Source organism: Nerophis lumbriciformis, linkage group LG16 (genome assembly GCF_033978685.3).
Source record: "Nerophis lumbriciformis linkage group LG16, RoL_Nlum_v2.1, whole genome shotgun sequence".
In the NCBI taxonomy this organism is placed as follows: domain Eukaryota; kingdom Metazoa; phylum Chordata; class Actinopteri; order Syngnathiformes; family Syngnathidae; genus Nerophis; species Nerophis lumbriciformis.
This window is the reverse complement of record NC_084563.2, coordinates 30,805,465-30,830,869: the sequence shown is the minus strand read 5'-3', so window position 1 is coordinate 30,830,869 and position 25,405 is coordinate 30,805,465. Positions and strand designations below refer to the sequence as shown.

Below are 25,405 nucleotides of genomic sequence, written 5' to 3'. Positions count from 1 at the left end.
TTTCTCAATTAAAAAAACTGTTACTACTACAACATTTCTTGACCCATTTAAACAATTCCAACACCAACCAATTCAGGACATTCATGCTCCTAATCATTTTCTAAAAAAAAAAAAAAATCTCGCTTTTCCCCCCAATTTCCAGGAATTTCACATTGAAATGAACGGGACATTTTTTCCAAGTTCCACAATTACCACATTTTTCAACCTATTCAACCCATTCCACTCATCCTGGACATCCAAAATCAAACTTTCCCAAGTTCCAATACAAATTCCGGTTTTCCTGGAAATTCAAACTCTTCCACATTGAAACTCTTCTTACATTCATACAACATTCACTTCAACTACAGCATTGGAGCTTTCACACATCTAGTTGTAGTATTGACATCTTGCTAAAGTCACCTACCTGCAGAGATATAAATGATCCGAGTGAGATATACTCGCTGTGACCTCCACCCCAATCAAAAACGGAGCTTTTATACCACTGAGAGTATCCCAGCACCACCTCTATCGCCCACAAGTGGGTCTCTCCAAATGCCATCTCTGATATGCACGTGTGTGACATTGTGTTGTTTGCTTGACCTTTCATCGCCAAACTAATCCTACCATCGTCACATTTGGATCGTCGTCACGCCAGAACGAAAGATGCAAAGTCAAATAGTTGAGCGTGTTTGCACTGAAGGTCCAAGTCTTGCTTGAGGCATTGATGTTCCAAGGTCTAGCGCTGCTGTTAACTGCAGGTTTTTAGTCTCATTCTAAAGCACCAAATACTGACTCACAGTAAAGCTAATTATTTTACCCTTCAGTCACCTTCGACCAAAAAAACGAAATCTTCTGCATTTTTTGTCCCAATCTTTGACAAATCAGTTAAATGTAAAGGTCAAAGGACCGAAACAGTTTTGAGCAAGTTTATTTTTAAAGTGGCACCTTTTGCAAAGGTATGACAAATACGTTTTATTAAATACAAGAGGAAAGAGTTTTGGGTGTGATTACGCTTCTCAACCGCTAGTTAACTTTAGTTAATTATATATACATAGCGCTTTTCTCTAGTGACTCAAGGCGCTTTACATAGTGAAAGACAATATCTAAATTACATTTTTAAAGCAGTGTGGGTGGCACTGGGAGCAGGTGGGTAAAGTGTCTTGCCCAAGGACACAACGGCAGTGACGAGGATGGCAGAAGCGGGGATCGAACCCGGAACCCTCAAGTTGCTGGCACGGCCACTCTACCAACCGAGCTATACCGCCCCATTTTGCTACAAAGACAGTTCGGAATCCTTCATCTGGGCTCACTTTTGCAGAAGTGTGCATACGTACGCAATCGACAATGCTGTTGCGGCAGTGAGACCAACGCTGTAACATTTTTACCTGTGGAATGTTTTTAATAAACGCCTGTGAAATCTCCCAGAATGCCCGCTCTCTGACTGTTCAAAGAAAGACTGCGGATAGAGTCTAACGGCTTCCACCAACACCCGAACTCCAACATACTTTTTAATTTTTGTTTAAGCATTTTCACAACGACACGTCCAATCAAAATCCAAAATCAGTTTGATATAATTCCAGTTGTCAGATAATAACCTTTCAGAGATAAAATAAGGAAATGCAAATGTAGTGTAATAATAGCACTTGTTTTGACGTTGACATCAAAGTAAACTGCATGAAAATTGTTGAAGAAATGAGCAAGTTGTGAGTTATTTTCAACACGTGTCCATAGCCTTTAAGGAAACTTTGCCCCTACCAATATGGCCGCCATGGAGCTACGTCGCGCTCCTTGGCGCTTTCGCTGAGCCCTGCCCCTTTTTAAACGCTGATTGGTCTACACCGTGGCTCCACCCCCTGCGCGCGTCCAATCGAGAGTTCGGTAAATGTCACAAGTTACAACCAACCCGGAAACGTCAGCACCTGTCGGCTCAAGCGGCATTTTCTTCCAGAAGTCGGAGTAAATGTTCGGTTTTTGTTGTCAAATTGCCAAATCCCGGCCTCAATCTTTACTGTGTGCTGAGTAAAGCTGTGCGAATTCATCAATGCTCCGAGTTTTTAAAAAAACCGCCAGAAACCTGTCGACCTTCGCAATGAAACAAACAGGTAATTTTGTCTTTGGTGTTGTCAGAAGGGTCGATACTTCGATACCAGCATGTTGGATTAACGTTAGTAGAGAAGACTTTGAAACACTTTTCCTCTGCCAGCTGCGTCAAAAAACAAATTTAAATTCTGGAAATCGTGACAACTTAAATCTTTTATGAAAGTCCTCAAATTGAACGACTGGTAACGGTTGTTTACACACACACTCAACTGTATGCATATACATGTTACACAGACTGTATGCATATACATGTTACACAGACTGTATACATAAACATGTTACACAGACTGTATATATATACATGTTACACAGACTGTATACATATACATGTTACACAGACTGTATGCATAAACATGTTACACAGACTGTATGCATATACATGTTACACAGACTGTATGCATATACATGTTACACAGACTGTATACATGTACATGTTACACAGACTGTATGCATATACATGTTACACAGACTGGAGTGAAATAAATGACATACAGTCGTCTACCTCAACTTAGGGCAGGGGTCAGCAACCCAAAATGTTGAAAGAGCCATATTGGACTAATAAATAAAAATCTGTCTGGAGCCGCAAAAAACTAAAAGCCGTATATAAGTGTTATAATAAAGACAACACATGATGTAAGTGTCTATATTAGCCTACTATCAAAATGACTTTCAAAGTCTTATATAAGTGTAATAATGAAGACAACACATGATGTAAGTGTCTATATTAGTTATATTAGCCTACTATCAAAATGACTTTAAAAGTCTTATACAAGTGTTATAATGAAGACAACACATGATGTAAGTGTCTATATTAGCCAACTATCAAAATGACTTTCAAAGTCTTATATAAGTGTAATAATGAAGACAACACATGATGTAAGTGTCTATATTAGTTATATTAGCCTACTATCAAAATGACTTTAAAAGTCTTATACAAGTGTTATAATGAAGACAACACATGATGTAAGTGTCTATATTAGCCTACTATCAAAATGACTTTAAAAGTCTTGTATAAGTGTTATAATGAAGACAACACGTGATGTAAGTGTCTATATTAGCTATATTAGCCTACTATCAAAATGACTTTAAAGGTCTTATATAAGTGTTATAATGAAGGCAACACATGATCTAAGTGTTTGTATTAGCTATATTAGCCTACTATCAAAATGACTTTAAAAGTCTTATATAAGTGTTATAATGAAGGCAAGACGTGATGTAAGTGTCTATATTAGTTATATTAGCCTACTATCAAAATGACTTTAAAAGTCTTATATAAGTGTTATAATGAAGACCACCCATGATGTAAGTGTCTATACTAGCCTACTATCAAAATGACTTTAAAAGTCTTATATAAGTCTTATAATGAAGGCAACAAATGATGTAAGTGTCTATATTAGTTATATTAGCCTACTATCAAAATGACTTTAAAAGTCTTATATAAGTCTTATAATGAAGGCAACAAATGATGTAAGTGTCTATATTAGTTATATTAGCCTACTATCAAAATGACTTTAAAAGTCTTATATAAGTGTTATAATGAAGACCACCCATGATGTAAGTGTCTTTACTAGCCTACTATCAAAATGACTTTAAAAGTCTTATATAAGTCTTATAATGAAGGCAACAAATGATGTAAGTGTCTATATTAGTTATATTAGCCTACTATCAAAATGACTTTAAAAGTCTTATATAAGTCTTATAATGAAGGCAACAAATGATGTAAGTGTCTATATTAGTTATATTAGCCTACTATCAAAATGACTTTAAAAGTCTTATATAAGTGTTATAATGAAGACAACACATGATGTAAGTGTCTATATTAGTTATATTAGCCTACTATCTAAATGACTTTAAAAGTCTTATATAAGTGTTATAATGAAGACATTCCATGATGTAAGTGTCTATATTAGCCTACTATCAAAATGACTTTAAAAGTCTTATATAAGTGTTATAATGAAGACACCCCATGATGTAAGTGTCTATATTAGTTATATTAGCCTACTATCAAAATGACTATGTGTCACAGGCTGACGTAAATCTTCATTGACAGAAATGTTGAAAGGTAATATTTATTCTACACATTTTAACAACATTGGAAAACCTTAGTAAAACTTCTCAGAGGATGAGATAACTCCTGGAAATGACTGTTTTAGAATGACCAAAGGTTTACTGTAAATGTGTGTGTCCAAGTTAAAGGAAACTGCAGGTTGTCTTCTTCTAATGGATTATAAACACTCCACACAAGTCAACAACATCAACAAAGCTCACCTTTGTGCATTCACGCACAGTATAAAACGTTTGGTGGACAAAACAAGACAAAGAAGGGGTGGCATAAAACACGTCTTTCTGTGGCAGCGTCGGAGAAAGTTGTACATGTACACAGACTACGGTGAGTTCAAGGACCGCCAAAATTAGTAAGACAAAACGGCGCTCGCCAAATACGCTCATCAGTGAAGCATATAAACAGTGGGCTTTATAACAATTAGGTGTCATATTTGTCCTCCTACAGAAACAATATTAACACAAAAAAATGTTTTCCCTCATCTTTTTACATTTTCATAAGTTTTTGAAAAAGCTAATAGGTCAGCACTAAAGAGCCGCAGGTTGCTGACCCACTGACTTAGGAGCTGAATTGGTTCTGTGACACAGGTCTTTAGGGTTGGAATTGGGGGTTGAATCACCCAATGATTCCCGAGCGCGGCCACCGCTGCTGCTCACTGCTCCCCTCACCTCCCAGGTGGTAAACATGGGGATGGGTCAAATGCAGAGAATAATTTCACCACACCTAGTGTGTGTGTGACTATCGTTGGGACTTTTCAACTTTTTACTCAAAACACTTGTATCTCAAATCAACATCACCCGTTTTTAATTGATTTATTTAGCGCTTGGCTCCAAATGCAGTGCAATGTTGACATGTAACACGCCTTTGAATAATGAAAACTCCTTTTTAGACAATAAAAATTGTATGAAAAACAACTGCAGTTTTATGGAGCAGCTTCTCAATATTTTCATAGATAAATGTTCGCCGTTTAGACATTATTTTAACATTCTTGGCTGGCAGACTAGCAGTGCTACGCTTCCAATTTCTAGCGACAATCCCTGTCGTATTTTTTGATGATTTGGAACGTCACAAAGTTACGTCCATCCCTAGCTCGCGAGTAAGACTTACTTGCTACACCAACTAATGGCGGAGATGGTTGTAACTCAAATATTTGCTTGTAACTCAAAGCATAGCAATTAGCCCAGAGACTGCTCTCATCTCAAAACACTCTCAAGTTGAGGTAGCAACATATGTGAGGTTTGTTTTTGCCCAGAACTCTCCATACCAGTTCCTTGGGGGGAAATCCGAGGTAAAGCGTGGGGTCCTGACCATGGGCGTCCTGTGTTGTGCCTGCACGGCTGGGCTGACAACAGTGGAACCTACAACACTCTGGTTCCACTTCTGCCCAAAGGTCAGTCAGTTGAACTTGTACATATATTTGTTTTGAATACAAATCTGACAGTTCAACATCATTTTATTGCTGCATATTTAACGATGATATAAAAATGACTGTCGCGTGTGGATGATTCATCTCAACATATATTTTCATGCTTCTGTGCTTTTTTTTTTAATCTGCTAATGAGAATACGCTTCTCTTGTCCTTGACTTCCTGCCAGAGTGCCGATACGTGGCGGTGGACCTGGCAGGTCACGGTCTGTCCTCGCATCGTCCTCCTGGGGTCTTTTACACGTTTTCGGCTTATGTGGCTGATATTCGCAGAATTGTTGATGGTGAGTTGTACAAGATATTCAAATACATATCAGCTATATATAATACATATGTTCCTTTTGACTGTACATGTACTGTAAATGTATAATGTATTTATATTATTCACATGTGAATAATGCTGTAAAATAGACTGTATTTATATCATTCACATGTGAATAATGTTGTATAATAGACTGTATTTATGTTATCCACATGTGAATAATGCTGTATAATAGACTGTATTTATATTATTCACATGTGAATAATGCTGTATAATAGACTGTGTTTATATTATTCACATGTGAATAATGTTGTATAATACACTGTATTTATATTATTCACATGTGAATAATGCTGTATAATAGACTGCATTTATATTATTTACATGTGAATAATGCTGTATAATAGACTGTATTTATATTATTCACATGTGAATAATGCTGTATAATAGACTGTATTTATGTTATTCACATGTGAATAATGCTGTGTAATAGACTGTCTTTATATTATTCACATGTGAATAATGCTGTATAATAGACTGTATTTATGTTACTCACATGTGAATAATGCTGTATAATACACTGTATTTATATTATTCACATGTGAATAATGCTGTATAATACACTGTATTTATGTTATTCACATGTGAATAATGCTGTATAATAGACTGTATTTATATTATTCACATGTGAATAATGTTGTATAATAGACTGTATTTATATTATCCACATGTGAATAATGCTGTATAATAGACTGTATGTATGTTATTCACATGTGAATAATGCTGTATAATAGACTGTCTTTATATTATTCACATGTGAATAATGCTGTATAATAGACTGTATTTATGTTACTCACATGTGAATAATGCTGTATAATAGACTGTATTTATGTTACTCACATGTGAGTAATGCTGTATAATAGACTGTATTTATGTTATTCACACGTGAATAATGCTGTATAATAGACTGTATTTATGTTATCCACATGTGAATAATGCTATATAATAGACTGTATTTATGTTATTCAAATGTGAATAATGCTGTATAATAGACTGTATTTATATTATTCATATGTGAATAATGCTGTATAATAGACTGTATTTATGTTATTCACATGTGAATAATGCTGTATAATAGACTGTATTTATGTTATCCACATGTGAATAATGCTGTATAATAGACTGTATTTATGTTATTCACATTTGAATAATGCTGTGTTATAGACTGTATTTATATTATTGACATGTGAATAATGCTGTGTAATAGACTGAATCTATATTATTCACATGTGAATAATGCTGTATAATAGACTGTATTTATGTTATTCACATGTGAATAATGCTGTATAATAGACTGTATTTATATTATTCATATGTGAATAATGCTGTATAATAGACTGTATTTATGTTATTCACATGTGAATAATGCTGTATAATAGACTGTATTTATGTTATCCACATGTGAATAATGCTGTATAATAGACTGTATTTATGTTATTCACATTTGAATAATGCTGTGTTATAGACTGTATTTATATTATTGACATGTGAATAATGCTGTGTAATAGACTGAATCTATATTATTCACATGTGAATAATGCTGTATAATAGACTGTATTTATGTTATTCACATGTGAATAATGCTGTATAATAGACTGTATTTATAGTATTCACATGTGAATAATGCTGTATAATAGACTGTATTTATGTTATTCACATGTGAATAATGCTGTATAATAGACTGTATTTATATTATTCACATGTGAATAATGCTGTATAATAGACTGTATTTATGTTATTCACATGTGAATAATGCTGTATAATAGACTGTATTTATGTTATTCACATGTGAATAATGCTGTATAATAGACTGTTTATATTATTCACATGTGAATAATGCTGTATAATACACTGTATTTATATTATTCACATGTGAATAATGCTGTATAATAGACTGTATTTATATTATTCATATGTGAATAATGCTGTATAATAGACTGTATTTATGTTATTCACATGTGAATAATGCTGTATAATACACTGTTTTTATATTATTCACATGTGAATTATGCTGTATAATACACTGTATTTATATTATTCACATGTGAATAATGCTGTATAATAGACTGTATTTATATTATTCACATGTGAATAATGCTGTATAATAGACTGTATTTATGTTATTCACATGTGAATAATGCTGTAAAATATACTGTATTTATATCATTCACATGTGAATAATGTTGTATAATACACTGTATTTATATTATTCACATGTGAATAATGCTGTATAATAGACTGTATTTATATTATTCACATGTGAATAATGCTGTATAATAGACTGTATTTATGTTATTCACATGTGAATAATGCTGTAAAATATACTGTATTTATGTTATTCACATGTGAATAATGCTGTATAATAGACTGTATTTATATTATTCACATGTGAATAATGCTGTATAATAGACTGTATTTATATTATTCACATGTGAATAATGCTGTATAATAGACTGTATTTATATTATTCACATGTGAATAATGCTGTATAATAGACTGTATTTATGTTATTCACATGTGAATAATGCTGTATAATAGACTGTATTTATATTATTCACATGTGAATAATGCTGTATAATAGACTGTATTTATATTATTCACATGTGAATAATGCTGTATAATAGACTGTATTTATATTATTCACATGTGAATAATGCTGTATAATAGACTGTATTTGTGTTATTTACATGTGAATAATGCTGTATAATAGACTGTATTTATGTTATTCACATGTGAATAATGCTGTATAATAGACTGTATTTATATTATTCACATGTGAATAATGCTGTATAATAGACTGTATTTATATTATTCACATGCAAAAAATACCTAAAGGTTTATTGTTTATTGTGAGCGAACTGTGGTGCTGAATTTCCCCCAGGGATCAATAAAGTACTTTCTATTGTATTCTATTCTAGACTAGCATTTAAAATGGGACCCATGATGAGTTTAATCTACATTTAAAACACTTCCTTGTGGTGTAAATCAGGGGTCCTATATATATATATATCTATATGTATATACAGTGTATATGTAACTGTTCTGGGTCGGCACAATGATGAGACAAAGGTAACCATATTCACATTCTTGGTATACACATGAGGTATCGGACTGTCTGATTGTGGCGGTCCGCTCCCTGTATGATCAGTGTCAGAGCTTGGTCCGCATTGCCGGCAGTAAGTCGGACACGTTTCCAGTGAGGGTTGGACTCCGCCAAGGCTGCCCTTTGTCACCCATTCTGTTCTGAACTTTTATGGACATAATTTCTAGACACAGTCAAGGCGTTGAGGGGATCTGGTTTGGTGGCTGCAGGATTAGGTCTCTGCTTTTTGCAGATGATGTGGTCCTGATGGCTTCATCTGGCCAGGATCTTCAGCTCTCACTGTTCACAGGTTCGCAGCCTAGTTCAAGTTCGAGTCCATGGTTCTTGCCCGGGAAAGGGTTGAGTGCCATCTCCAGGTTGGGGAGGAGATCTTACCCCAAGTGGAGGAGTTCAAGTACCTCGGAGTTTTGTTCACGAGTGAGGGAAGAGTGGATCGTGAAGAGTTACTGAGTTTCTTCAGTAATGCGGACGCTGTATCGATCCGTTGTGGTGAAGAAGGAGCTGAGCCGGAAGGAAAAGCTCTCAATTTACCGGTCGATCTACGTTCCCATCCTCACCTATGGTCATGAGCTTTGGGTTATGACCGAAGGGACAAGATCACGGGTACAAGCGGCCCAATTGAGTTTCCTCCGCTGGGTGGCGGGGCTCTCCCTTAGAGATAGGGTGAGAAGCTCTGTCATCCGGGGGGAGCTCAAAGTAAAGCCGCTGCTCCTCCACATGGAGAGGAGCCAGATGAGGTGGTTCGGGCATCTGCTCAGAATGCCACGGGTGGCATTCGGTGGTTGCCTTTAGCCGAAACAGGTGGCGTATTTATGAAATACACAGGAAGTAATGCGACAGCATTAACGCACGACTCTGCAGCACACCAGTCTCCTCACGGCATGTCTTAACAGCAAGTGAGTTTAAATGACCAGAAATGCAATACAAAACATTCACAAATGTCATAAAACCTATACATCACAATTACAAATACACTGACAATTAACAGAAGAGGTTCATTTAGCCTACTGATGTGCATTTCTAAATGCTTGATTTATATAGTAAGGTAAAGTCTGACAAGTTTCGACTACCTTGCTTCTGCAGCCTTCATCAGAGGTGTCACGTGATGTTAGCGTGAAGGCTGCAGAAGCAAGGTAGCCGAAACTTGTCAGTCTATATAAATCAACCATTTATAAATAAGGTCTGGCATGTTTAGTAACTTTACCAGTGGCAGTAGCCAGACCAAGATGGCAACCTGGATGTGACACATTCACGGACTTTCTAATTGGTCAAACGGTGGAGGGCGGGGCATCGAAATGAAAACAACAACACCAACATTTCGGGGCTGTTGTCAGGTTCAAACACCGATGACATCTATTAGACAAGACAAGAAGCAAGGAATCACACAGAGACAGGATTCAATTTAGCTCATGAGGAGAAACGTTTGGGGCTGCACACTCAGTTACAGTCTCCCACGCGCTCCTCATTTATTTGGACCTTTTCTGATTACATAGCCACAGCTGTTTCTAAGGCAGTGCTTCTTAACCTTGTTGGAGGTACCAAACCCCACCAGTTTCATATGCGCATTCACTGAACCCTTCTTTAGTGAAAAATAAAATGTTTTTTTTTTTTCCAAATTCAAGACAAAGTTATATGTTTTTGGTAACACTTTAGTATGGGGAACATATTCTAAGTACCGTGTTTTTTCGGACTATAAGTCGCAGTTTTTTTCATAGTTTGGCCGGGCTCCAGTGCGATTTATATATGTTTTTTTCCTTCTTTATTATGCATTTTCGGCAGGTGCGACTTATACTCCGAAAAATACGGTAACAAAGACTTAATTTAGAGTTATTTGGACACTAGGGGAACATATTCTAAGTAACAAAGACTGAATTTAGAGTTATTTGGACACTAGGGGAACATATTCTAAGTAACAAAGACTTAATTTAGAGTTTTTTGGACACTAGGGGAACATATTCTAAGTAACAAAGACTTCATTTAGAGTTATTTGGACACTAGGGGAACATATTCTAAGTGACAAAGACTTTATTTAGAGTTTTTTGGACACTAGGGGAACATATTCTAAGTAACAAAGACTTAATTTACAGTTTTTTGGACACTAGGGGAACATATTCTAAGTAACAAAGACTTAATTTAGAGTTATTTGGACACTAGTAGAACATATTCTAAGTAACAAAGACTTAATTTAGAGTTTTTTGGACACTAGGGGAACATATTCTAAGTAACAAAGACTTAATTTAGAGTTTTTTGGACACTAGGGGAACATATTCTAAGTAACAAAGACTTAATTTAGAGTTATTTGGACACTAGGGGAACATATTCTAAGTAACAAAGACTTAATTTAGAGTTATTTGGACACTAGGGGAACATATTCTAAGTAACAAAGACTTAATTTAAAGTTTTTTGGACACTAGGGGAACATATTCCAAGTAACAAAGACTTAATTTAGAGTTTTTTGGACACTAGGGGAACATATTCTAAGTAACAAAGACTTAATTCAGAGTTTTTTGGACACTAGGGGAACATATTCTAAGTAACAAAGACTTAATTTAGAGTTATTTGGACACTAGGGGAACATATTCTAAGTAACAAAGACTTAATTTAGAGTTATTTGGACACTAGGGGAACATATTCTAAGTAACAAAGACTTAATTTAGAGTTTTTTGGACACTAGGGGAACATATTCTAAGTAACAAAGACTTAATTTAGAGTTTTTTGGACACTAGGGGAACATATTCTAAGTAACAAAGACTTAATTTAGAGTTATTTGGTTAGGGTTATGGTCAGGGTTAGAGGGTTAGGGTTATAATAAGGCCATGCCGAATAAGGCATTAATAAGTAGTTAATAATGACTAGTTAAGAGCCAGTATGTTACTAATTTGCATGTTCATAAGCAACTAATTAATGGTGAATATGTTCCCCATACTAAAGTGTTACCATGTTTTTTTACTGGTGCATAAAATGAACCGTGCATGAACAAAACCAACACAGTGCATAAACTCACAACAAATTACACACCTGCAAATCAGTCTGACTTCTGCTGTTGTCGTATCCGTAATACGCCGATAGGGAGAAGTTTTTATTTACACGATGAGTCGGGTGTGTTTTGACCTCCCCCGAACCCCTGAGGCCGACTCACTGAACCCCTAGGCTTCGATCGAACCCAGGTTAAGAACCACTGTTCTAAGGGGAAGGGGGTCATAAACCACTGCCGCACTCTGTCATAAACAGTTAAAAAAAAAAAGGTGCCTGGAGTGGTGTCAGGTTTTCCCCCCTCTCTGCTTTGTAGACCTTGGGTCATGGACAAGGTCTTCCTGGGGCTGTCAATAGATCAAAGAAACCGACACCTCCACGTCGCATCCCATCGCACACAGTGGAGGTTTTTACAAGCCTTTTGCTTGATAAGATCAAAGACAGCTTTTGTCTTCTCGCAGGGCAGCCTGAACTCATGGGAACACAAAGTTGTGTGATAACTTCTGACAGCTGTAAATCTAATTTGGAAATGAGCACATCTTGGCTGAACTACTGTTTATCAGTTATAGAGGTATTGGGAAAGAACATGATTTATTAATGCCTTTTGACATTAATGACTTGACATGAAATGATTACATATGGCTCCTTTAACATGAATAAACACCTACTCAGTGGCCTAGTGGTTAGAGTGTCCGCCCTGAGATCGGTAGGTTGTGAGTTCAAACCCCGGCCGAGTCATACCAAAGACTATAAAAATGGGACCCATTACCTCCCTGCTTGGCATCAAGGGTTGGAATTGGGGGTTAAATCACCAAAATGATTCCCGGGCGCGGCCACCGCTGCTGCCCACTGCTCCCCTCACCTCCCAGGGGGTGATCAAGGGTGATGGGTCAAATGCAGAGAATAATCTCGCCACACCTAGTGTGTGTGTGACAATCATTGGTACTTTAACTTTTTAACTTTAATAATCAACGTTGTAACATTTCAGAAGAATTCCACCGTAGGTCCCCTTTAAGCAGACGTGTTTTGCTCAGAATATATAAAACAAAGTAGAAAACAGACTCAAGTGCTTGTGTGTTTTTTTACGTTTAATCTCATTGTCAAGTATTTGTTATCACTCGTTACCTTCTGATTGCTTCAGATAAAAGTCTTATTGATTTCAATCACATTGTCCAGCCATGCTTGCCAACCCTGATGTTGTGTGGCCAGTAAAACTCATCCAGGATGTAGTTCTTTGATGAGATGCAGCACCGGCCTGACCATGTGTGAAATTAACTCCCGCAGCTCTCCGCTGGAGCAGATTCTCCATCCTGGGCCACAGTATGGGTGAGCGTGGCCTCGCACATCCATTTCCATCACTGCTCTTCGCTAAATACCCTTTCTTTCTCCAGGTGGTAATGTCGCCGGGATGGTGAGTTGTTTGTGTATTCGTTTACGTCTTTCATTCTTTATTTGTGTGTCGGTCTCATGGCTGGACCCGTGGTGTCATGTTTGCAGTTTAGTGCTCTCTTTCCTGACATGGTGGAAGCTGTCGTGCTGCTGGACTCGTACGGATTCTTACCTACAGATGTGGTAAGCATTTCAAACTTCAAATCAGCAGTTTAAGGCTGCAACTTCCTGTGGTTTCAAAGTCTGGCCTAATCAGCCCCCTGTGGAGAATATAACCAGGCATGTGGTTTTTCCGTCTATAGTCGGAAATCTGTCTTTTTTTTATCTCTTGTAAAAACAAATTGTTTTAAATCTGCGTTTTTTCCTACATACAGTCGTGGTCAAAAGTTTACATACACTTGTAAAGAACATCATGCAGTGGTTCTTAAAGGGGAACATTATCACCAGACCTATGTAAGCGTCAATATATACCTTGATGTTGCAGAAAAAAGTCCATATATTTTTTTAACCGATTTCCGAACTCTAAATGGGTGAATTTTGACGAATTAAACGCCTTTCTATTATTCGCTCATCGGGAAGCAATCCGCCATTTTCTCAAACACCGAGTCAAATCACTTACTTAATATTTTCTCACTAAATGTAATTGATTTTTTTCATTTTGACAGAAAAAATATATGTATTGCTTGAAATTGCATACCTGTTTAAACTTTAGTAGTATCCAATATTGCAACAAATATTACAGTATATTATCATACTTTCCAAACACGTGTTTGTCTAAATAAAAATACTTAACTTTACAGCAAACTACCCATCAAATGAATAAAAATTACAATACATTAGTATATTACTGTAAATTGGAAAAAAACCTACCAGTTTTTTGCGTAAAAATTCTGTTGACTGGGCTGCGTCTGCCTCACAATACGAAGGTCCTGAGTAGTCTTGGGTTCAATCCCGGGCTCAGGATCTTTCTGTGTGGAGTTTGCATGTTCTCCCCGTGACTGCGTGGGTTCCCTCCGGGTACTCCGGCTTCCTCCCACCTCCAAAAACATGCACCTGGGGATAAGTTGATTGGCAACACTAAATTGGCCCTAGTGTGTGAATGTTGTCTGTCTATCTGTGTTGGCCCTGCGATGAGGTGGCGACTTGTCCAGGGTGTACCCCGCCTTCCGCCCGATTGTAGCTGAGATAGGCTCCAGCGCCCCCGCGACCCCGAAGGGAATAAGCGGTAGAAAATGGATGGATGGGATGGGATGGGCTGCCAGTTGTTGACTGTCAAATCTAGGGTTGTTGTTTTTAACGGTGTATTACTGTAAATGGAAAGACGGTACGTTTGTTTTTCCGGTAGAAAAACTGGCAGCTAAGTTGCCATAATAAAAAATAACTTTTACTGTTTTTCCATGAACAATATCATGTTGTAAAAACAATGTCAATTTAACACAAAAATTCTGGTAACTAAGCTGACAGCTGTTGCGTCTGACCAGTCTTCCCTCTCAGGGAATTAAAGTCACTGGTCAATCCTAAATTCTTTAGATGACATATATGCTGAGTAAGAAGGACCATCAAGACAGAATAGGAATATTATCAAGTTTTACAAAAGCTTTAGGAGACCAGTCCAATTGTCCTTTCATATCGACATCTCGAAGTGGTCTAACAAGAGACAACTTATTGAATACGAAAACTGCCCCCAGCCTGTCCAGAAAGGAATAGTTCTAATACAGATAAGATAAAAAGGGAGTACTCCAACTCCCACATTCCAATGCCTAAGACAAAACACAGACATCTGCAGACAAAGAGAGACAAGCATACAGAGTATAAATGGAAAAATACTAGCTGATTTAAACATGACTATGAATAAAGAAATAACTCTTAAACATATATGCATTCTCCACACAGCTTTTTCCGGAAAACCCCCCAAAAAACAGTGGTACTGTTTTTCCATTTAATGTAAGATGTTGTAAAAAAATAAAATTAAAAATAAATACACTATTTTACAGTAAAATTTAGTAAATGTAAAGTTTTTACTGTAAAATGGACAGTCTACTTAAAACAATTGATATAATTAATAATGAAATCAAATTCCTACATTATTCACCGTTACAAGCGGCCCTCGGATAGGAGCCATAACCGCCATGTGGCCCTCAATGAAAACCACTGTGACATCGCTGCTTTAACGTCTCCCCATCATTTGCAGAAAGAATTGTCCACGGTGATGCGGAAAGGGATGGAAGGCATGCTTGAGTTTGAAAAGACGCCTGAAAAGAGCCAAAGAGTTTACACCTTTGAGAAAGCGGTGGAGAGGTATCACCTCTTCTTTTTTCTTTTGTTTACAAAACAACAAAGTATTTGTGTGACTTTAGTACGATTTGGTTTTAGATTGTCAGCCGCGAACCCAACACTGTCCGAGGCGTCCGTCCGCATCCTTCTAGAACGCGGCCTCGTTCAAGTGGAAGGAGGTTTGTCTTGACTTTTTCTTCACATTTTCCCCTCAAACTGCGAACCCACTGTGGTCTTCTCATGTAGGAGTTGTCTTCTCACGCGACCTCCGCATTAATCTGGTAGGTTCCCGCTGATAATTTCCAGCGTCGTCATAACACAAATTCGAGTATGTCCTCCTTTTTTTATTTTCCATGAAGAAAAACATTGTTCGCATCAGCCTGGAGCAGAGTCTGGAGCTGCAATCCAGGATCCGAGCCCCAGTCCTCGTGCTCCTGTAAGATATTAATTATTCAGTGAACAGCCGCAGATTGTGTAATTATGGGTCTGCTGTGCGGTGTTGCTACGCTGCAGAAGTCTAAATCCACATCCCATCTTTTCTTCCAGAGCGGATGAAGGCTTTGAGAAAATATTTGCGGAACAAGACCAGAAGAAATTCACATCCGCACTTCTGCAGGGCTACAGAGACAGAAATGTAAGTGTGTTCATGCCAAGCAGGTGAGCCTGCATGCTCGTGCTCTAGTTTTAGGGAGTTTATAAGTAGTGAGACGGACACAACAACAGATACTGTCTGGTGCACAACACACCCGGGTTGTACAAGCAGTGAAGTTGTCACGTTGTGTAAATGGTCAATAAAAAGAGAATACAACAAATCCTTTTCAACTTATATTCAATTGAATAGACTGCAAAGACAAGATATTTCATGTTCACACTGAGAAACTTAATTGTTTGCAAATATTAGCTAATTTGGAATTCAAAAAAAGCTGGCACAAGTGGCAAAAAAGAGTGAGAAAGTTGAGGGATGCTCATCAAAGACTTATTTGGAACATCCCACAGGTGAACAGGCTAATTGGGAACAGGCGGGTGCCATGATTGGGTATAAAAGCAGCTTCCATGAAATGCTCAGTTAGTCACAAACAAGGACGGGGGCGAGGGTCACCACTTTGTCAACAAATGTGTGAGCAAATTGTTTAAGAACAGCATTTCTCAACCAGTTATTGCAAGGAATTTAGGGATTTCACCATCTACGCTCTGTAATATCATCAAAAGTTTCAGAGAATCTGGAGAAATCACTGCACATAAGCCTTGATATCAATCCTTCAGGCATCAAAAAGTGACATAAGTTAGTAAAGGATATCACCACATGGGCTCAGGCACACTTCAGAAAACCACTGTCAATAACTATAGTTGGTCGCTACATCTGTAAGTGCTAGTTAAAGCTCTACTATGCAAAGCCAAAGCCATTTATCAACAACACCCGGAAACGCCGCCGGCTTCGCTGGGCCCGAGCTCATCTAAGGTGGACTGATACAAAGTGGAAAAGTGTTCTGTGGTCTGGCGAGTCCACATTTCAAATTGTTTTTGGAAACTTGGACGTCGTGTCCTCCGGAACAAAGAGAAAAAGAACCATCCTGATTATTCTAGGGTCAAAGTGTAAAAGGCAGCATGTGTGATGGTATGGGGGTGTATTAGTGCCCAAGACATGGGTAACTTACACATCTGTGAAGGCGCCATTAATGCTGAAAGGTACATACAGGTTTTGGAGCAACACATGTTGCAATCCCAGCAACGTTATCATGGACGCCACTGCTTATTTCAGCAAGACGATGCCAAGCCACGTGTTACAACAGTGTGGCTTCACAGTAAAAGAGTGCGGGTACTAGACTGGCCTGCCTGTAGTCCAGACATAGAAAATGTGTGAAGGCTAAAATATGAGAAGGGAGACTGTTGAACAACTTAAGCTGTACATCAAGCAAGAATGAGAAAGAATTCCACTTCAAAAATGTGTCTCCTCAGTTCCCAAACCTTTACTGAGTGTTGTTAAAAGGAAAGGCCATGTAACACAGTGGTAAAAATGCCCCTCTGACAACTTGTTTGCAATGTGTTGCTGCCGTTAAATTCTAAGTTGATGATTGTTTGCACATAAAAAACGAAGTTTCTCAGTGTGAACATGAAATATCTTGTCTTTGCAGTCTATTCAATTGAATATAAGTTGAAAAGGATTTGTTTTATTCTCTTTTTATTTACCATTTACACAACGTGACAACTTTCAGTTTTTGTACTTCTGATGTTAACTCCGGTTTAGGCCACGCCCACCGCGTGCGACGTGGTCCCGGTCCGTGTGTTGATCCGACCCCTCTGTCAGGTTCAAACACTGATGACATCTATTAAACAAGACAAGAAGCAAAGAATCAGACAGAGACAGAATTCAATGTGGTTCAGTGAGGAGAAACGTGCACATCTGTACCATTGCACAGTGTCATTACGTTCTGCCAAAAGATTGCACGCCTCCTTCTTTTATTTTGGACCCTCCCCGACCACATGGCCACAGCTGCTTCCAAAGGACAAAGGTCGTAAACAGTTCACAGAAAAGGTCAGTTCAAAAAGAGCTTGTAAAATAGTTCAAAAAGGAGGTTCAAAAAGAGGTCGTCTGGAAATTGGGCAGATCCTGCCTTCTCTCCGCTTTGAGAGAAAACAGAAAACCCTTCATGTGGCTTTCCCGCTTACACAGTGGAGTTTTACGAGCCTTCTTCTTGGTAGGTTTCAAAGACAGCTTTTGTCTCCTTGCCAGGAACTCATTTCAACACAAAGTATTGTGATAATTTAGACAGAATTATTCTGACACCCTCCATCTAAATAAGCATTTCAAACATTTAGTCTTCAAAGGTGAGATGCAAGCAGCGTTGTGTTGAGTACGATGAATGTTTCACATAGAACCCTACGTGGTGGCGTCTGGTCCAGTTCTTGCTGACGAGAGAAAAGAGGCGTGTGAAAACTCAACGCCTCCTTCTTTTTGTGTCGGTCTCCCACAGCACTCCGTGGTGACGGTGCAGGGCGGCCATCACGTCCACCTCAACCACCCCCAAGTCCTGGCCCCCATGGTGTCCCAGTTCCTGCGCGACAAAGTCCTGTCCTCGTCTGGACTCACCACCAAGCTGTAGGAAGTAAACGTTACATCTCATCCACTCCACACTTGAATTTTCACTTCTTCACACGTTTGACTGTGTCACTGTATGGCAGAGGTGTGGCCCGTAGCTACATTTTATCACTTAGCATTCTAATAATAGAACGTTAGCTTTTATGGCTCATTTTTGCAGGTATACACCTAAGCGTCTAATACGCTAACGTTATTATGCTATCTTATTTTGGAGGTATACACATCAGTCATATTTTGGTACTTGACACATGCTAACATTAGCATGCTAGCTTTTTTGGCTAAGTTTTGAAGGTATACATTTAAGCGTCAAATATGTTGATACTTGACGAACGCTAACGTTATTATTCCAGCTTTTTTTTTTTGCTTATTTTGTAGGTATACACCTAAGCGTCAAATATTTTGATACTTGACGAATGCTAACGTTATTATGCTAGCTTTTTTGGCAAATTTTTGGAGGTATACACCTAAGCGTCTATGTTGATACTTGACGAACGCTAACGTTATTATGCCATCTTATTTTGTAGGTATACACATCAGTCATATTTTGGTACTTGACACGTGCTAACATTAACATGCTAGCTTTTTTGGCTAATTTTTGCAGGTATGCATTTAAGCGTCAAATATGTTGATACTTGACGAACGCTAACGTTATTATGCTAGCTTTTTTTAGCTTATTTTGTAGGTATACACCTAAGCGTCAAATATTTTGATACTTGACGAATGCTAACGTTATTATGCTAGCTTTTTTGGCAAATTTTTGCAGGTATACACCTAAGCGTCTAATATGTTGATACTTGACGAACGCTAACGTTATTATGCTAGCTTTTTTTGTAGGTATACACATCAGTCATATTTTGGTACTTGACACGTGCTAACATTAAAATGCTAGCTTTTTTGGCTAATTTTTGCAGGTATACATTTAAGCGTCAAATATGTTGATACTTGACGAACGCTAACGTTATTATGATATTTTTTTTTTTAGCTTATTTTGCAGGTATACACCTAAGCCTCAAATATTTTAATACTTGACGAATGCTAACGTTATTATGCTAGCTTTTTTGGCAAATGTTTGCAGGTATACACCTAAGCGTCAAATATGTTGATACTTGACGAACGCTAACGTTATTATGCTAGCTTATTTTGTAAGTATACACATCAGTCATATTTTGGTACTTGACACGTGCTAACATTAGCATGCTAGCTTTTTGGCAAATTTTTGCAGGTATACACCTAAGTGTCAAATATGTTGATACCTGACAAACGCTGACATTATTATGCTAGCTTTTTTTTTTAGCTTATATTGTAAGTATACACATCAGTCATAATTTGGTACTTGACACGTGCTAACATTAGCATGCTAGCTTTTTTGGCTAATTTTTGCAGGTTTACACCTAAGCGTCAAATATGTTGATACTTGACAAACGCTAACGTTGTAATGCTAGCTTATTTTGTAAGTATACACATCAGTCATATTTTGGTACTTGACACGTGCTAACATTAGCATGCTAGCTTTTTGGCAAATTTTTGCAAGTATACACCTAAGCGTCAAATATGTTGATACCTGACAAACGCTAACGTTATTATGCTAGCTTTTTTTTAAACTTATTTTGTAAGTATACACATCAGTCATAATTTGGTACTTGACACGTGCTAACATTACCATGCTAGCTTTTTTGGCTAATTTTTGCAGGTCTACACCTAAGCGCCAAATATGTTGATACTTGACAAACGCTAACGTTATAATGCTAGCTTATTTTGTAAGTATACACATCAGTCATATTTTGGTACTTGACACGTGCTAACATTAGCATGCTAGCTTTTTTGGCTAATTTTTGCAGATATACACCTAAGCGTCAAATATGTTGATACCTGACAAACGCTAACATTATTATGCTAGCTTCTTTTTTAGCTTATTTTGTAGGTATACACCTAAGCGTCAAATATTTTGATACTTGACGAATGCTAACGTTATTATGCTAGCTTTTTTGGCAAATGTTTGCAGGTATACACCTAAGCGTCAAATATGTTGATACTTGACGAACGCTAACATTATTATGCTCGCTTATTTTGTAAGTATACACATCAATCATATTTTGGTCCTTGACGCGTGCTAACATTAGCATGCTAGCTTTTTTGGCTAATTTTTGCAGGTTTACACCTAAGCTTCAAATATGTTGATACTTGACGAACGCTAACGTTATTATGCTATCTTATTTTGTAGGTATACACATCAGTCATATTTTGGTACTTGACACGTGCTAACATTAACATGCTAGCTTTTTTGGCAAATTTTTGCAGGTATACATTTAAGCGTCAAATATGTTGATACTTGACGAACGCTAACGTTATCATGCAAACTTTTTTTTTTAGCTTATTTTGTAAGTATACACATCAGTCATAATTTGGTACTTGCCACGTGCTAACATTGGCATGCTAGCTTTTTTGGCAAATTTTTGCAGGGATACACCTAAGCGTCAAATATGTTGATACTTGACGAACGCTAACATTATTATACTAGCTTTTTTTGTAAGTATACACATCAGTCATATTTTGGTACTTGACACGTGCTAACATTAGCATGCTAGCTTTTTGGCAAATTTTTGCAGGTATACACCTAAGCGTCAAATATGTTGATACCTGACAAACGCTAACGTTATTATGCTAGCTTTTTTTTAGCTTATTTTGTAAGTATACACATCAGTCATAATTTGGTACTTGACGCGTGCTAACGTTAGCATGCTAGGTTTTTTGGCAAATTTTTGCAGATATACACCTAAGCGTCAAATATGTTGATACCTGACAAACGCTAACGTTATTATGCAAGCTTTTTTTTTTAGCTTATTTTGTAGGTATACACCTAAGCGTCAAATATTTTGATACTTGACGAATGCTAACATTATTATGCTAGCTTTTTTGGCAAATTTTTGCAGGTATACACCTAAGCGTCTAATATGTTGATACTTGACGAACGCTAACGTTATTATGCTAGCTTTTTTTTTAGCTTATTTTGGAAGTATACACATCAGTCATAATTTGGTACTTGACACATGCTAACATTAGCATGCTAGCTTTTTTGGCTAACTTTTGCAGGTTTACACTTAAGCGTCAAATATGTTGATACTTGACAAACGCTAACGTTATAATGCTAGCTTATTTTGTACGTATACACATCAATCATATTCTGGTACTTGACGCGCGCTAACATTAGCATGCTAGCTTTTTTGGCAAATTTTTGCAGGTATACACCTAAGCGTCAAATATGTTGATACCTGACAAACGCTAACGTTATTATGCTAGCTTTTTTTTTTTAACTTATTTTGTAAGTATACACATCAGTCATAATTTGGTACTTGACATGTGCTAACATTAGCATGCTAGCTTTTTGGCAAATTTTTGCAGGTATACACCTAAGCGCCAAATATGTTGATACCTGACAAACGCTAACGTTATTATGCTAGCTTTTTTTTTTTAACTTATTTTGTAAGTATACACATCAGTCATAATTTGGTACTTGCCACGTGCTAACATTGGCATGCTAGCTTTTTTGGCAAATTTTTGCAGGGATACACCTAAGCGTCAAATATGTTGATACTTGACGAACGCTAACATTATTATACTAGCTTATTTTGTAAGTATACACATCAGTCATATTTTGGTACTTGACACGTGCTAACATTAGCATGCTAGCTTTTTGGCAAATTTTTGCAGGTATACACCTAAGCGTCAAATATGTTGATACCTGACAAACGCTAACGTTATTATGCTAGCTTTTTTTTTAGCTTATTTTGTAAGTATACACATCAGTCATAATTTGGTACTTGACACGTGCTAACATTAGCATGCTAGCTTTTTTGGCAAATTTTTGCAGATATACACCTAAGCGTCAAATATGTTGATACCTGACAAACGCTAACGTTATTATGCAAGCTTTTTTTTTTAGCTTATTTTGTAGGTATACACCTAAGCGTCAAATATTTTGATACTTGATGAATGCTAACATTATTATGCTAGCTTTCTTGGCAAATTTTTGCAGGTTTACACCTAAGCGTCAAATATGTTGATACTTGACAAACGCTAACGTTATATTGCTAGCTTATTTTGTACGTACACACATCAATCATATTTTGGTACTTGACGCGTGCTAACATTAGCATGCTAGCTTTTTTGGCAATTTTTTGCAGGTATACACCTAAGCGTCAAATATGTTGATACCTGACAAACGCTAACGTTATTATGCTAGCTTTTTTTAAACTTATTTTTAAGTATACATATCAGTCATATTTTGGTACTTGACATGTGCTAACATTAGCATGCTAGCTTTTTGGCAAATTTTTGCAGGTATACACCTAAGCGCCAAATATGTTTATACTTGACGAACGCTAACGTTATTATACTAGCTTATTTTGTAAGTATACACATCAGTCATATTTTGGTACTTGACGCATGCTAACATTAGCATGCTAACTTTTTTGGCTAATTTTTGCAGGTATACACCTAAGCTTCAAATATGTTGATACTTGACGAACGCTAACATTATTATACTAGCTTATTTTGTAAGTATACACATCAGTCATATTTTGGTACTTGACACGTGCTAACATTAGCATGCTAGCTTTTTGGCAAATTTTTGCAGGTATGCACCTAAGCGTCAAATATGTTGATACCTGACAAACGCTAACGTTATTATGCTAGCTTTTTTTTAGCTTATTTTGTAAGTATACACATCAGTCATAATTTGGTACTTGACATGTGCTAACATTAGCATGCTAGCTTTTTTGGCTAATTTTTTGCAGGTATACACCTAAGCGCCAAATATGTTGATACCTGACAAACACTAATGTTATTATGCTAGCTTTTTTTTAAACTTATTTTGTAAGTACACACATCAGTCATAATTTGGTACTTGACACGTACTAACATTAGCATGCTAGCTTTTTTGGCTAATACAGGTATACACCTAAGCTTCAAATATGTTGATACTTGACGAACATTAACATTATTATGCTATCTTATTTTGTAAGTATACACATCAGTCATATTTTGGTACTTGACGCATGCTAACATTAGCATGCTAGCTTTTTTGGCAAATTTTTGCAGATATACACCTAAGCGTCAAATATGTTGATACCTGACAAACGCTAACGTCATTATGCAAGCTTTTTTTTTAGCTTATTTTGTAAGTATACACATCAATCATAATTTGGTACTTGACACGTGCTAACATTAGCATGCTAGCTTTTTTGGCTAATTTTTGCAGGTTTACACCTAAGCTTCAAATATGTTGATACTTGACGAACGCTAACGTTATAATGCTAGCTTATTTTGTACGTATACACATCAATCATATTTTGGTACTTGACGCGCGCTAACATTAGCATGCTAGCTTTTTTGGCAAATTTTTGCAGGTATACACCTAAGCGTCAAATATGTTGATACCTGACAAACGCTAACGTTATTATGCTAAGTTTTTTTTTTTAACTTATTTTGTAAGTATACACATCAGTCATAATTTGGTACTTGACATGTGCTAACATTAGCATGCTAGCTTTTTGGCAAATTTTTGCAGGTATACACCTAAGCGCCAAATATGTTGATACCTGACAAACGCTAATGTTATTATGCTAGCTTTTTTTTTTAACTTATTTTGTAAGTATACACATCAGTCATAATTTGGTACTTGCCACGTGCTAACATTGGCATGCTAGCTTTTTTGGCAAATTTTTGCAGGGATACACCTAAGCGTCAAATATGTTGATACTTGACGAACGCTAACATTATTATACTAGCTTATTTTGTAAGTATACACATCAGTCATATTTTGGTACTTGACACGTGCTAACATTAGCATGCTAGCTTTTTGGCAAATTTTTGCAGGTATACACCTAAGCGTCAAATATGTTGATACCTGACAAACGCTAACGTTATTATGCTAGCTTTTTTTAAACTTATTTTGTAAGTATACACATCAGTCATAATTTGGTACTTGACACGTGCTAATATTGGCATGCTAGCTTTTTTGGCTAATTTTTGCAGGTATACACCTAAGCGTCAAATATGTTGATACTTGACAAACGCTAACGTTGTAATGCTAGCTTATTTTGTAAGTATACACATCAGTCATATTTTGGTACTTGACACATGCTAACATTAGCATGCTAGCTTTTTGGCAAATGTTTGCAGGTATACACCTAAGCGTCAAATATGTTGATACCTGACAAACGCTAACGTTATTATGCTAGCTTTTTTTAAACTTATTTTGTAAGTATACACATCAGTCATATTTTGGTACTTGACATGTGCTAACATTAGCATGCTTTCTTTTTTGGCAAATTTTTGCAGGTATACACCTAAGCGTCAAATATGTTGATACCTGACAAACGCTAACGTTATTATGCAGGCTTTTTTTTTTAGCTTATTTTGTAAGTATACACATCAGTCATAATTTGGTACTTGACACGTGCTAACATTAGCATGCTAGCTTTTTTGGCAAATTTTTGCAGGTTTACACCTAAGCGTCAAATATGTTGATACTTGACAAACGCTAACGTTATGATGCTAGCTTATTTTGTACATATACACATCAGTCATATTTTGGTACTTGACGCGTGCTAACATTTTCATGCTAGCTGTTTTGGCTAATTTTTGCAGGTATACACCTAAGCGTCAAATATGTTGATACTT

General features: G+C 36.8%; 1 protein-coding gene across 2 annotated transcripts in view; it reads left to right on the top strand.

Moving 5' to 3' along the window:
• The first annotated feature begins 184 nt into the window (after positions 1–184).
• Positions 185–25,405, top strand: part of serhl (serine hydrolase like) — a 61,197-nt gene continuing 35,976 nt past the window's right edge. The window contains exons 1-12 of one of the 2 annotated variants that reach the window (XM_061976973.2): positions 185–2,081; positions 5,394–5,531; positions 5,737–5,850; positions 13,249–13,290; positions 13,356–13,375; positions 13,462–13,536; positions 15,545–15,651; positions 15,727–15,806; positions 15,874–15,908; positions 15,987–16,063; positions 16,174–16,261; positions 18,600–18,724. In XM_061976973.2, the coding sequence (XP_061832957.1) occupies positions 2,021–2,081; positions 5,394–5,531; positions 5,737–5,850; positions 13,249–13,290; positions 13,356–13,375; positions 13,462–13,536; positions 15,545–15,651; positions 15,727–15,806; positions 15,874–15,908; positions 15,987–16,063; positions 16,174–16,261; positions 18,600–18,724 (962 nt within the window). In that variant the 5' untranslated portion in view covers positions 185–2,020. Of the gene's footprint in view, positions 2,082–5,393; positions 5,532–5,736; positions 5,851–13,248; positions 13,291–13,355; positions 13,376–13,461; positions 13,537–15,544; positions 15,652–15,726; positions 15,807–15,873; positions 15,909–15,986; positions 16,064–16,173; positions 16,262–18,599; positions 18,753–25,405 lie in introns of those variants that run through there. The other variant, XM_072914916.1, reaches the window with a different exon arrangement.